At 43.7% G+C, this 13,755-nt stretch overlaps 1 protein-coding gene across 2 annotated transcripts in view; it reads left to right on the top strand.

Annotated features, from left to right (window-relative positions):
- LOC144699709 (ras-related protein Rab-37-like) overlaps positions 1-13,755 on the top strand; it is a 185,205-nt gene that overhangs the window by 155,892 nt on the left and 15,558 nt on the right. For both annotated transcript variants that reach the window (XM_078570861.1, XM_078570860.1), the window contains one exon: positions 8,317-8,369. In XM_078570861.1, coding sequence (XP_078426987.1) covers positions 8,317-8,369 — 53 coding nt within the window. The remainder of the gene's footprint in view (positions 1-8,316; positions 8,370-13,755) is intronic.

The following is a 13,755-nucleotide window of genomic DNA, read 5'->3' as shown; positions in this document are numbered from 1 at the left end:
GGCTGTTAGTATGTTTACAACTAGCCAGATAAGTAAGGCTAAGCAATGTGTTTATTTTTCCCAAAGGTTACTGACAATATTGGCAACATGAAAGTTTTTATATTATAGGAAAGGTACAGTTCCAAAGACATATTGAGCAATGGAATTTACACACAAAAGAGAGAGAAGTCTGTTATGTCCAGTAACTAAAGTTGGAAAATGCCATTTGGAATTCCACTGTCAAGTGGATGCTATGTTAACTTGCTGGGTCCTTTTTTTTTAATCTAAAACCTATTTTGGACTATTGCCTTAAAGGGGGTATATAAGTGGGAGTTAGATTAATTAGGAATTTTAGGAGTTGTTACAGTATTAAACAATGTAGCCTTATGTACTTGAAATCTTTTATTTTGTCAATGAATATTTTAATTTAATTTTTAAAATCTCTAAAGGTCTTGGTGGACTCATTACTTCTGAATTCATTGCACACATCTCATAATAAATACAAATGGCAAAACTGTTGCGATAGCATGGCCAAGCTTCCCTTGTGGATTTGGTCCACATGGCACACATCATCTGCTACATCATTAGAAGATTAACAGAGAACGCCCATGAGGTTTATTCCCTATTGTCCAATGAGACTTCATCAACTATGAAATAACCAAAAATGCAATCCTGAGTGCACAGAAGCTGGTGCCGGAAGCATACAGCCAAAAATTCCAAACTCATCGTAAATGGCACGAGCAAACTTATATCGAGTTCAAAAGGGTTAAACAACTGGCTTTCAACAGATGGGTACAGACGGTTAAGATAGTGCCCACCTATGAGAACCTCAGGGAGGTGATTGTCCTCGAGTAGTTCTAAGGCTCATTTCCCCTCCCCATTAAAGACCCATGTGGAAGAACGTAAAGTTTCAAAAGCCAGACAGGCAGCAACTCTGGCTGACGATTACAAGCTTGTCCAAAAGCCCTTGTCCCAAGGAGAATCTTTCCTGAGTCACCTGCAAAAACCCAAAAAGGATGGAAGGAGGGAGGTGATAGGAGATTGAACAACTATGGGCAGGAAGGGAAATCTGGAAGCACAGGGAGTTTTCCTCAAGCCAAAAAGGAAGATACTGAGATCAGAAGTAATGCCCAAAAGCCTGTGTGTGTTCCATTGCATCAAGGTAGGTCACCTCTGGGCTGACTGCTGAAAATTACGGGGAAAATCCGTAGGATTTGTCAGGATACACTAGAGAGATGCAGGCAAAGGAGTCCTGATAGAAAGCACAGGAGACAAGGCTATGGCTCTAACTGCGGCAGTAAGCCTCTGTAAACATACCGCTATGAGTGCGGTAGAATTTAACAAAATCCCTGAGGGGTACCAGGATTTGTGTCTAAAGGAAAAATGTCCCTATACCTCCTCGAGTGAGGCGAGTAAGTCTGTAGTCATACTTAGGGTTACAGGGGCTACTCAATCTCTTCTGCTGGGAAAAGACGTGATCTTTACACTCGAGAGTGCATTGAGAGCGAAAGTATTCGTGAACAGTGTAGGTGGGAGGTATATGCCCATATCTTTATATCGGATGTACCTGGATGTGACCTTATTTTGGGACCAGTAACTTGTGGGTGTTTTCTCTAGTTTACCTGTGGACAGGTCAGCCTGCTCCTTGGTATTAACCCGGAGGGGCAAAGGTGTTAACTTCCCCACTAGTCTTAGAGCGGCCAAACAAGGTCAGAGAGACAGAGCAGTTACAGGAGAATTTCCCTGGCATTTCCCTGACTGTGCGGTGACCCAGTCCACGGCTAAACAAGTTCCATCAGAGAAGGCTGAAACGGCGCTACAGACCGATGACCCTGTTGTCTGGTTATCCGAGACTTTCTTCAGAAATTTAAATGAGCCAAAGGGAATGTTGAGCAGCTATTCCTTGATTGAGGCTCAGCAAGCCAACCTGTTTTGCAAAGGTTGGCACAGAATGCCAACTCTGAAGCTGAAGCAGAGGGAGTTCCAGAGTATTACCATTTTAAAAATGAAATGGAGATTTCCTCACAGGCCTGTGGATGAAGAGTGGACAGTGGTCCATCAGCTAATGGTGCCACCGAGGTACTGAGGGGAAATATTGCGGGTAGCTCACGAGATTTCAATGGCTGAACATGTCAGTATCCAAAAAACCCAAAGCCCACATAATACAGCATTTTTATTAGCCATACCTCCACAGGGATTGGGGAAACCCCAACCTGCAATTCAACCTTCTCCACTAATTCCCAAAACAGCTCTTGGGGAGCTATTCAGCAGAGTGTTGGTGGATTGTGTTGGGCCTGTCCCAAAAACAAAAGGGCGTTGCCAATATCTTCTCACCATTATGTATGTGGCTATCTGTTTTCCAGAGGCCATTCCCCTAAGAACCCTCTCAGCCAAATTAGTTGTTGAGGGGCTGACTCAATTTTTTTATCTGGGTTGGCTGCCTACCAAGATCCAGTAGGATCAGGGCCCGAATTTTATATCCAGTATTTTTCAATAGGTCATGAGTAATCTGGACATAACACAGCTAAAGTCCTCAGCCTACCAGCCACAGTCACAAGGGCCTTTGGAATGGTACCACCAGACGCTAAAGACCATGGTCAGTGCATACTGATATGAGCACCCCATGACTGGGACAAAGGGCTGGGATTCCTCTTGCTTGTTACCAGGGACTTGCCCAATGAGCCCACTGGTTTTAGTCCCTTTGAATTAGTTTATGGACGTGAGGTGAAGGCTCCTCTTAAACTAATCCAGGAAAGATTTTTAGAGCAAAGGAAAGGGTCTTCTTTGTTAGATGATATATCCAGGCTCACAAGAGCCTGTGTTGTTGCTCAAGAGAACCTAAACCTCCCAGAAGCTATAAGACGGCATGCAGATAAACATGCCAAGACCAGAATATTCAAGCCAGGACACCAATACAGGGTGAACCACTGAAAGCCAAGTTCAGTGTAGTACAGAGGATTGGTGAAGTAAATTATTTGACTGACATCCCAGATCGTAGGAAAAAGCAAAGGCTGTGTCATATCAATATGTTAAAGCAGTATCACAGCTGGGAATGGAACAAACGAGCACAAGAGTGCCAGGCAGTAAGAAAACAGGAGAGCGAAGGGGATAACACAGAAATGTTAGGAAGACTAGACACCATACCCTCTTATTTAAACACAGAATGGAGACGTGACAAAGCTGCAGACAGCTTTTAAAGAGATCTGTAGGGACGAACCAGAATACACATCCCTAGCCCTACATGATTTGGATGTAGGAGAGACCCCTAGCACAAAGCAAAATCTCTGTCGCCTAGATCCCGAGAAATTGACCCAGGTTTAGGAGGAAATTCAGTAAATGCTGGAGAACAACTTGATTGAGCTCAGCCAGAGCAGCTGGAGTTCCCCCAGTTGTGCTTGTGTCCAAGCCCGACGGCTCAACAAGGCTCTGCACTGACGACAGAAAGATTAATTCAGTGACCAGAGCTGACTCCCACCTGATTCCTTGCCTTGAAGACTGTATCGCTAGAGTAGGAAACACCATTGTTAAAAGGATACTGGCAGGTCCCCTTACCCATCCAAGCCAAAGAGATCTCAGCTTCCGTCACAGCACCTGGCTTATTCCAATGCCAAATTTTTCCATTTGGATTAAGAAATGCCCCAGCTACATTCCAAAAGCTGATGAACCAGGTAGTGGCTCGTCTACCCAACTGTATAGTATACCTGGACGATCAGCTAGTATACAGAGAGACCACCTAGGCCAGTTAGAAGCCCTAATCCGAAGGTTACAGTCTGCTGATCTCGTGGTAAATCTCACAAAGAAGTTTGCTAAAGCTAACCTAACCTACCTAGGGCGTGGATCAAGGGTGGGTCTCGCTCAGGGCAGCAAAGGTACAGGCATTGATGGATTAGCCAGTCCCCATGACTAAACAGGACATGCTGCGTTTTTTGGGGGGGTGTGGGTCTACCACAAGTAAATCTTTAACTTCAGCACTGTAGCCACCCGACTGACATAATTGTTACAGAAAAAAAGCAAAGGTGGCATTTGTCAGGGAGGTGCCAAATAGCAAAGGTGGCGTTTGGTCAGGGAGGTGCCAAATAGCAAAGGTGGCGTTGGTCAGGGAGGTGCCAAATAGCTTTTAAAAGGCTAAAAACCATAGTAACCAATGAATCAGCTCCAAACTTAAACCAACCCTTTAAAGTGGTGACATGGGGATAGGTGCTGTCCTGCCCCAAGATGTTGGGAAAGAAAATTGAACAGACACCAAAAAAGATACTCCACTGTGGAGAAAGAAACTCTGGGGCAGTTACTGTCTCTCAAGCACTTTGAAATAAATGCCTGAGTTGAATAGAGAGAGAAATTTATACAGGTCACAACCCCTTAACATTTGTGGAGAAATTCAAAACCCATAAATTAAGGCTATTTCGATGGAATCTGTTTTTGCAACCTAATCACCTGAAGATTACCGACGTTGCAGAGAAAACCAATGTGATAGCTCATACTTTATCCAGAGTTTAACTCAGCACAGAATCATCCCGAAAACTGTGGATAATGGGAAGCTGGTTTAAAGCTGTACAGTATGTAGCCATGGGTGTCTGATGTTTGTGTGAGTGAGTGTTTAAGTATGAAAGTGTATTTTTTAACAATTTTGTAATGAAATGCTAACATCGTAGCACTTCATCCCGTGTTGTGTGGAGGTGTTGCAAAATCATGCTTTATATCAAAAAATGATTTTTGAATTTACTAGCTGGAAACCCCCAAATTTTTTTAAAGACTAAAGCCACAATCCCGTGACTTAAAAGCCAAAGATGGCTGCACATTTGAATCCTTGCAACTTCAGCAATCTAAAGCTATTGAAGCGGAGACAACCTGTCTGCAAAGTCACACCAGGAACAATGGCCTTGAAAGAGAATGAATGGGGGCCATCTTATATTCCACAAAGCATCCACACAATCATCTGGGTACTCAACTGGGTGGGGACACACCATCAGACATAATCGCTTGGACAATGGGTCCCTGACTAAAATAGAAATTCCCAGCCATGATCTTATCAAGGTAACTGGAATGCTCTAGCGCTGACCATATTTGGGTCACTGAGTAGTTGGTGAGAGCAAGTCATGTGACAAGCCAACGCTTTGTGTGTTTAAGCGCCTATTTTCTCTACAGACCAGGACTAGAAAATGAGATGCTGAAGGAACAAGACCTCTCTATCTCTTTCCATCCAACTTGCAAATTTTGAACCCTGTCTGCTGATTTTGATTATCCAGGTACCGCAGACAGAGAGTTTAAAAAGAACTCACCCCAGCGCTGCTGTTTCCAGAAAAACAGATACATCGTCCGTCTACATCTTTAAACTGCCTCGGCACCAAAAATAGCAGGACCACTGAGTGAAAGCAGTGGGACCACCAAATTCAGCCTGAAGCCAGCCAAGCCGCCAACCTTCAAGAGTTATATGCACCTTTAATTTTAATGGACTCTAGATTATTTAAACTATCCTCCCCACTCCCTATTATATTTGTATGTGTGAGTGTGATCTTCAAGTGTGTGTTTGTGTGTGTATGTGAGAGAGAGAGAAAGTGAGAGTGTTTTTATTATTTTTCTTAGACTGGGTTATGTACAATGAAAACTATCCTCTTTCAAGAAAAACCTCAAGAAATCTGTCTGATCATGTATTTTGAACATAAGCAGATCAACTCTCCCAGAATTGGCAGGTTTTTTAAAAACTCCTGTTGCGCTCAAGTGAAGAGAGGGAAAAGAGGAATCCATTCGATCCCTCCTCACCTAATCATAACAATTTACTTTCTTCACTGATACAGCTGCAGCACTGTCTGTTATCTCAGAAGGAGAGTACAAAAAATCCCTGAGCCACATTCACTTTTGCAAAACTACTGTGAAACTGACTAGTCATTCCAATTAAAGTATCCCTGTGATAGGTGAAGTTAGTGTTTGGATGGAATATAATGATGCATCCTATTACTTGCCATTGGTAGTAATGGTAACAAAGGCTCCTTAATGGGAAGAAATTAGCTTAAGAAAATACGGTTAAACTGGACTGTCTTATTTACAGTTGGGATAAGTAAGAATATGTCTGACATTGAGAAAGTGCTAAGAGAGCACAAAGCGGTCTTTGAACAAGAGGGACCAAATGATGAAATTAGACATCACAAGGCTGAAGTCAAGATAATGTACATCTGACATTTTGCAAGGCTAGGCCATTGCCTTATGCACAATTAAAAGCAGTAAATAGAGAGCTGGCTAGATGAGAAAGAACATAGTCAAGCATAAGAAAATAGTGGGAACGAGTATATATTGATTTCTTTGAGGTGGAAGGGAAAGGGTATCTTGTTTTGCTCGACAGCTTTAACAAGTAGCTAAATGTTGAGTCTATGCCAAATAGCACAAGTGCCAAACCTATTGACATTTTGAAAAATTACTTTGCAATTTATGGGTTGCCACCAGTCAGAAAATGATCCACAGTTTATGTCAGAAGTTTAAAATATTTCTGAATAAGAACGAAGTTAAACACTCTAATAACATTATATCAACCAACATCAAATGATGCTGCAGAAAGAAGTGTACAGATTGTGAAGAGGTTTTTGCAGAAGTATTTGCTAGATGACAAGCTAGGCAGTAATTTGTGTTTGTTTGACACAGGCTAGATAATTTTTTGTTCTCTTACAGAATAACCCCACAGTCTACAATAGGTTGCTCACCCTATGTATTAGTGTTTAAACACACTCCCAGGATAAGGTTTAGTTTGCTTAAGCCTGACTTCAAAGCAATGCAAGAGCAAGACAAAGTAAAGATGAGTCATGATAACCAGGCATAAAACTTTGAGTTTGGTATTGGTCAGGTCATGATGAAATACCACTGAGGTAATAGGGAGAAGTATGTGATTCGAGTTGTAAAGAGACTAGGCGCATTTGCATATTTAGTGAAGACTGGAGAGAAACTTCACCAGTGTCAGGTAGATCATCTGCTTGAAAGAGAAGATGTGAGAAAGGGAGAGCATGAGAAACCTCCTACAGTCCAAGTTCCTCTTACAGTCCCAAGTGAAAGTCAGAAAGAAAGTGAAAGTTACAAAGAAACTGGAAGTTTTCCAATATCACAAAATCTACCACTAAAGCAAAGTGATAAGTTGGTAAGTTTTTGCACACAAGCACTGAAGAATCTTTGGATACTATATGCAAATCTAGGCCAGAAATGCCAGCTAATTCAATTTAACCTGGTTAAGGATAGATCTGATTCAAGTGGCTTTCCCCCTCCTCTTTCATCATTTCTGTCCATTTTACTTCTTTCCTAAGACACTGGCTGATTGTGGGTTATGTTGTATGGGCACTGCAGACCCTCTGGTACCTCACCCGTGTGCCCATTTTTTGTGTATGCTCATAGATGTCCATGCTAATCAGCTGTTTGACATCAGAGGCATCACTTCTTGATTCTGTCCTCACCTGACCTGCATTCCCTGGAAGGAGGTCACTGGCAGGTGATCAGAAGTTGGAACCCTTGCAAACTTTTTTGGCTTCCTACCCTGTTGAACCAATTGCCAGCCCTACATTGAAATCTTCTAATGCTGACCTTAAAGTAGCTGGCTCCCAAGAGCTCAGCTATTCCCTAGCCAGGACAGCTAAGCTCTTTGATTTAATTTTGGTGTAAAAAGACAGAAAATTAAACGGCCTCTTCCAAATAGTCACTACAACAACAACCTGCATCTATCTAGCACCTCTAACAATAAAAAAGCCCAAGGCACTTCCCAGGAGCATTATCAAACAAAATTTGACACCGAGCCACATATGGGGATATCAGGACAAGTGACCAAAAGCTTGGTCAATTAGGTAGATTTTAAGGATTGTCTTTAAGGTGGGAAGCAAGATAGAGAGGTCAAGAGATGCATGGAGGGCATTTTATTGCTTAAGGCCTGGCCACCAATGGTGGAGCAATTAAAACTGGGGATGTGCAAAAAGCCAGAATTGGAGGAACATTTAATCTCTGAAGGTTGTAGGGCAGGAGGAGTGGGGCTTCTGAGTACGTCTGTCAGGGGAGGTGGGTCAGGCAAGGGTGCTTGTGTTTGTGTGTTAACAAAGTTAGCAGACCCAGTGTGCAGTGTCAGCAGTACCCCCATCCCATTCGACTCCTCAGCACCCTCCCCCCACCCCTCTCCCTTCAACAGTCTCATCAGCCATGCTCCCCACCCCCCACTCACACCCCCCTTTGAAGTGTCTCCTGTTTTACTTCATCACAGTTGGTCGCCCTGGGGGAGGGGGGAGAGTGTTTGACTGTTACATGGTGCAAAGGTTGGTGCTTGGCCTCCGAACATGAACACTGCTTGGAATTTAAACTCTCTCTGTCTCCTCACAGCATTGCTGCTGCTGTATGACATCACGAGCAAGTCATCGTTTGACAACATTAGGGTAAGATGCTTCAAATTTCATGATTCTCAGACAAATAAATTTGGGGAATTCAGATGGTGGACTGATTCCATGTTAATCCATTTTACCATCCTTCTTTCATTGCCATCACATTCTCACTGTGCTTGAGCCTCATCGTATCACCACCTGCTCTAACTAGATGTCAGCTCAGTGGGAGCACACTCACCTCTGAGCCAGAAGGTTTTGGGTTCATAGACCCACTCCAGAAATTTAAGCATGCAATCCAGGCTGAAACTCCAGTGCAGTGCTGAGGGAGTGATGCACAGTCGGAGGTGCCATCCTTCAGATGAGATGCTAAACTGACGCCAACTCCAGAGACCAGCACACAACCCTAGATTTGCACCTTGCTGCAGTACTGAGAGATAGACATTATATTGAAACCCCATTTGCCCTCTCAAGTGCTCATAAAAATCCCATGGCACTTGTTATGGCACGGCTGATGGTAAATGCCGAGCTGCCCGACTCCCAGAGGGAAACTTAAAACAGCTTCCAAAATGGTTTTTACAAATTGTATAGTATGAGGAGAAGTTCTGAAATCAGGAAATGATGTCCCTAACTACTTGTGATGATTTTATAGTAGAGTAAACATTTATTAAAAGAAAATTGAAAGAAAAAAAAAACCCAATTACACTTAAACACAAGAATGGCTTCACACAGAAACATTACTTTAAAACAGTTCCACAAGATCTTAACTTAACTACCCTCAGAGCTAACCTTCCCCTTTTCTGTTCAGCAACTATCATTACAGGTTTTCATAATCTATAGAATTCAAGTATTTTTTACCACACAGCGCCTTTTCTCCTTAGGGTGTCCTCTGAGGCTGACAGCAACTGGGTCTTCAGGTCTAGCCTTATTCACACTGTCATCTTTGAGTTCTAAGCAGCTACCCTGCTGTCTTCTTGAAGATCTGACCAGCTACCCTACTGTCTTCTTGGAGATCTGACCAGCTACCCCCACCTAGGCATCAGTATTCCCTTAAATGCTTTCCTTCCCTTTGATCGCTCCATTGTCTCATCCAGTCTCTTTGGAAATGCTTTCTTCCCAGAACTGATTAAATTTGTTTCATTGCCCTAGCTCGTAAACTTGTAAGAACAAACTTACCCTATCTTTACCTTACTTACACCTTTTGCAACCTACGTATATCCCCCTTTGAACTAAAACAACTCAATTCAAAAATACTCCTGTTATTGCTTTATGTAAAACTCTGATTGAATTTCCTCTTGGTTCATTGGCATATGAAAACCACTTCTTACTGTTGGTTTTAGACTTGTGCAGGCACTCTGGCTCTTACTCCAATTACTCCGATCGCCTGTCTTCTAGTACATAATAAAAATGACAGTGATATTAACAGTATTAACAGATGAAAAATATTACAACTACTTGTTTCCTTGACGCACTATTTCAAAGAAGAGCAGGAGAGTTTTTCCCAGTGATCAGGCCAGCATTATCCCTCAACCAACATCTAAAACAGATTGTCTGGTCATTATCACATTGGGAGTTTGTTGTGCACAAATTGGCTGCCACATTTCTTGCAACAGTGACTACACTTCAAAATTATACTTCATTAAAGAGCTGTAAGGTGCTTTTTAAATTCATTTATAGGATGTGGGCATCACTGGCCAGGCCAGCATTTATTGCCCATCCCTAATTGCCCTTAAGATGGTGGTAGTGAGCTGCCTCCTTGAACCACGGCATGGTGTAGGTACACCCACAGTGCTGTTAGGGAGAGAGTTCCAGGATTTTGACCCAGCGGCGATGAAGAAACAACGATATAGTTCCAAATCAGGATGGTGAGTGATTTGGAGGGGAACTTCCAGGTGGTGGTGTTCCCATATATCTGCTGCCCTTGCCCTTCTAGATGGTTGTGGTCATACATTTGGAAGGTGCTGTCTAAGGGGCTTTGGTGAGTTTATACAGTGCATCTTGTAGATGGTACACACTGCTCCCACTGTTCGTCAGTGGTAGAGGGAGTGAATGTTTGTAGAAGGGGTGCCAAACAAGCAGGATGCTTTGTCCTGGATGGTGTCCAGCTTCTTGAGTGTTGTGCGAGCTGCACTCATCCAGGCATGGAGAATATTCCATCACACTCCTGACTTGTGCCTTGTAGATGGTGGACAGGCTTTGGGGAGTCAAGAGGTGAGTTACTTGCTGCAGGATTCCTAGCCTCTGGCCTGCTCTTGGGGCCACAGTATTTATATGGCTAGTCCAGTTCAGTTTCTGGTCATTGATAACCCCCAGAATGTTGATTCAGCGATGGTAATGCCATTGAATGTCAAGGGGCGATAGTTAGATTCTCTCTTGTTGGAGATGGTCATTGTCTGGCACTTGTGTGGCACGAATTTTACTTGCCACTTGTCAGCCCAACCCAGGATATTGTCCAGGTCTTGCTGCATTTGGACATGGATTGCTTCAGTATCTGAGGAGTCACGAATGGTCCTGAACATTGTGCAATCATCAGTGGACATCCCTACTTCTGACCTTATGATGGAAGGAAGGTCAGTGATGAAGCAGCTGGAGATGGTTGGGTGGAAGACGCTACCCTGAGGAACTCCTGCAGTGATGCCCTGGAACTGAGATGATTGACCTCCAACAACCACAACCATCTTCTTTTGTGGTTGGTATGACCCCATCAGTGGAGAGTTTTCCCCGATTCCCATTGACTCCAGTTTTGCAAGGGCTCCTTGATGCCACACTCGGTCAAATGATGTCAAGGGAGTCACTCTCACCTCGGGAGTTCAGCTCTTTTGCCCATGTTTGAACCAAGGTTGTAATGGGGTCAGAAGCTGAGTGACCTTGGTGGGACCCAAACTGAACATCAGTGAGCAGGTTATTGCTAAGCAAGTGCCACTTGATAGCACTGTTGATGACCCCTTCCATCACTTTACTGATGATCAAGAGTAGACTGATGGGTCAGTAATTGGCCAGGTTGGATTTGTCCTGCTTTTTTTTTGTGTACAGGATAAACCTGGGCAATTTTCCACATTTCAGGGTAGCTGCCTGTGTTGTAACTGTACTGGAGCATAAGTCTTCAGTACTATTGCCGGAATATTGTCAGGGCCCATACTTTTGCAGTATCCAGTGCCTTCAGCCATTTCTTGATATCACGTAGAGTGAATCGAATTGGCTGAAAACTGGCATCTGTGGTGCTGGGGACCTCAGAAGAGGCCAAGATGGATCATCCACTTGGCACTTCTGGCTGAAGATTGTTGCGAATGCCTCAGCCTTATCTTTTGCACTGCTGTGCTGGGCTCCTCCATCATTAGGAATGGAACTATTTGTGGAGCCTCCTTCTCCAGTGAGTTGTTTAATCGTCCACTACCATTCACAACTGGATGTGGCAGGACTGTAGAGCGTAGATCTGATCCACTGGTTGTGGAATCACTTGGCCCTGTCTATCACTTGCTATTTATGCTGTTTGGCATGCACGCAGTTTCATGTTGTAACTTCAACAGGTTGACACCTCGTTTTTAGGTATGCCTGGTGCTGCTCCTGGCATGTCCTCCTGCACTCTTCATTGAACCAGTGTTGATCCCCTGACTTGGTGGTAATGGTAGATTAGGGGATATGCTGGGCCATGAGGTTACAGGTTGTGGTTGAGTTCAATTCTGTTGCTGCTGATGGCCCACAGTGCCTCATGGATGCCCACTATTTAGTTACTAGATCTCTTCGAAAGCTATCCCATTTAGCACGGTGGCCGTGTCACACAATGTGAAGACAGGACTTTGACTCTGCAATGGTCACTCCTACTACTACTGTCAACACAGATGCATCTGCAGCAGGCGAGGATAAGGCCAAGTATGATTTTCCCTCACCACTGACCCAGTCTAGCAGCTATGTCATTTAGGACTCAGACAGCTTGGTCTACAGCAGTGCTACAGAGCCACTCTTGATGATGGACTTTGAAGTCCCCACCCAGAGTATATTCTGCATCCTTGCCACCCTCAGTGCTTCCTCCAAGTGGTGTTCAACATGGAGGAGCACTGATTCATCAGCTGGAGTGGAGGTGGGGTGGGTGGTGGTGAGGGCAGTACATGGTAATCAGCAGGAGGTTTCTTTGCCCATGAGAATTCACAGGGTGCTGTGTTGATGTTGAGGGTTCCCAGGACAACTTCCTCTTGACTGTATACCACCACTGATGGTGGTGTCTGGGACATGATCTGTGAGTATGATTCTGTGAGTATGACTATGTTAGGCTGTTGCTTGACTAGTCTGTGAAACAGCTCTCCTAAGCCCCCAGATATTAGTAAGGAGGACTTTGCAGGGTGGAGTTTGCCATGTTTCTAGTGCCTCAGTCAATGCCATTCATTTTTATTGATACAACTGTCCACAGGGCATTTAAGAGTCAAGCACATTACTGCAGATTTGGAGTCACATGTAGGCCAGATAAGGATGGCAGATTTCCTTCCCTAAAGGGGGCATTAGTGAACCAGATGGGTTGCTACAGCAATCAGACTTTTAATTCCTAATTTTTATTGAATTCAAATTCCACCATCTGCAGTGGTGGGATTTGAACCCAGGTCCCCAGACCATTACTCTGGGTCTCTGGCCCTGATTTCCCCTCTCACCACCCATCTGTAAACAGAAAGGTGTTTTGATTTTTTTGATTTCCCCCTTTGTAAGTGTATTTTTCCCAACCCTTCAGTTTTGGAGTGATCCAATCCTCTATTAATAACCCCAGAGAAAACTTGACATAAGGTAAAATAAGAGGGTTAGTTTATTTTACACACACACAAAACACGGGAAGGGCGTTTGCAATGTCCTTGCCTTTTTACGGCATTCATACAATAGAAGAAGCTTAAGGGAAAGAAAGGGGTTCAGGGCAAAGACCACAGACAAAAATAAGAGTTGTGGTTTCACATGAGTCTAGATTCCAGAATCAGAAGTCCCATGGTGTGTTGCTTCAGGGAGGTTAGCTGGCTGAAGCTGATACTGAGGCATGCACATTTTCCAATAGCGCTGACTTCTGTGATGGGACAAGCATGTAGAGATGAATTTGTCTGGTAGGCACAGGTACAAGAAGTTCAAATGTTCCAGTAGAACACAGTATAGATGCAAGCCAGGTCATTTAAACCTGGGCAGAGCTCTGTCTGTTGCTACCTGTTATGTGGTAAATGGTAGACAGAGGCAGGTTGCTAGCCTGGAGTCCTGCTTCTCTTCTGAGGTCAAATAGTGACTGAAGATGGAATCCAAAAGCTGCATAATTAAAGCAAGTCAAGCAGCTCAAGTCTCGGTAAATGACAGGGTGGTTTTGGGTCGAGCTAGTCAACTAACGAAGCCCTCTTGTTAAAACCCATTGTGTTTTGAGAAGGTAACTATAGAACCATTAGCACAATGTTGGAGATGAGGAGTCCCAATAGCTCAGCCTTTG

This window comes from Cetorhinus maximus, chromosome 24 (genome assembly GCF_964194155.1).
Source record: "Cetorhinus maximus chromosome 24, sCetMax3.hap1.1, whole genome shotgun sequence".
Taxonomy (NCBI): Eukaryota; Metazoa; Chordata; class Chondrichthyes; order Lamniformes; family Cetorhinidae; genus Cetorhinus; species Cetorhinus maximus.
This window is presented reverse-complemented; position numbering and strand designations above follow the sequence as displayed.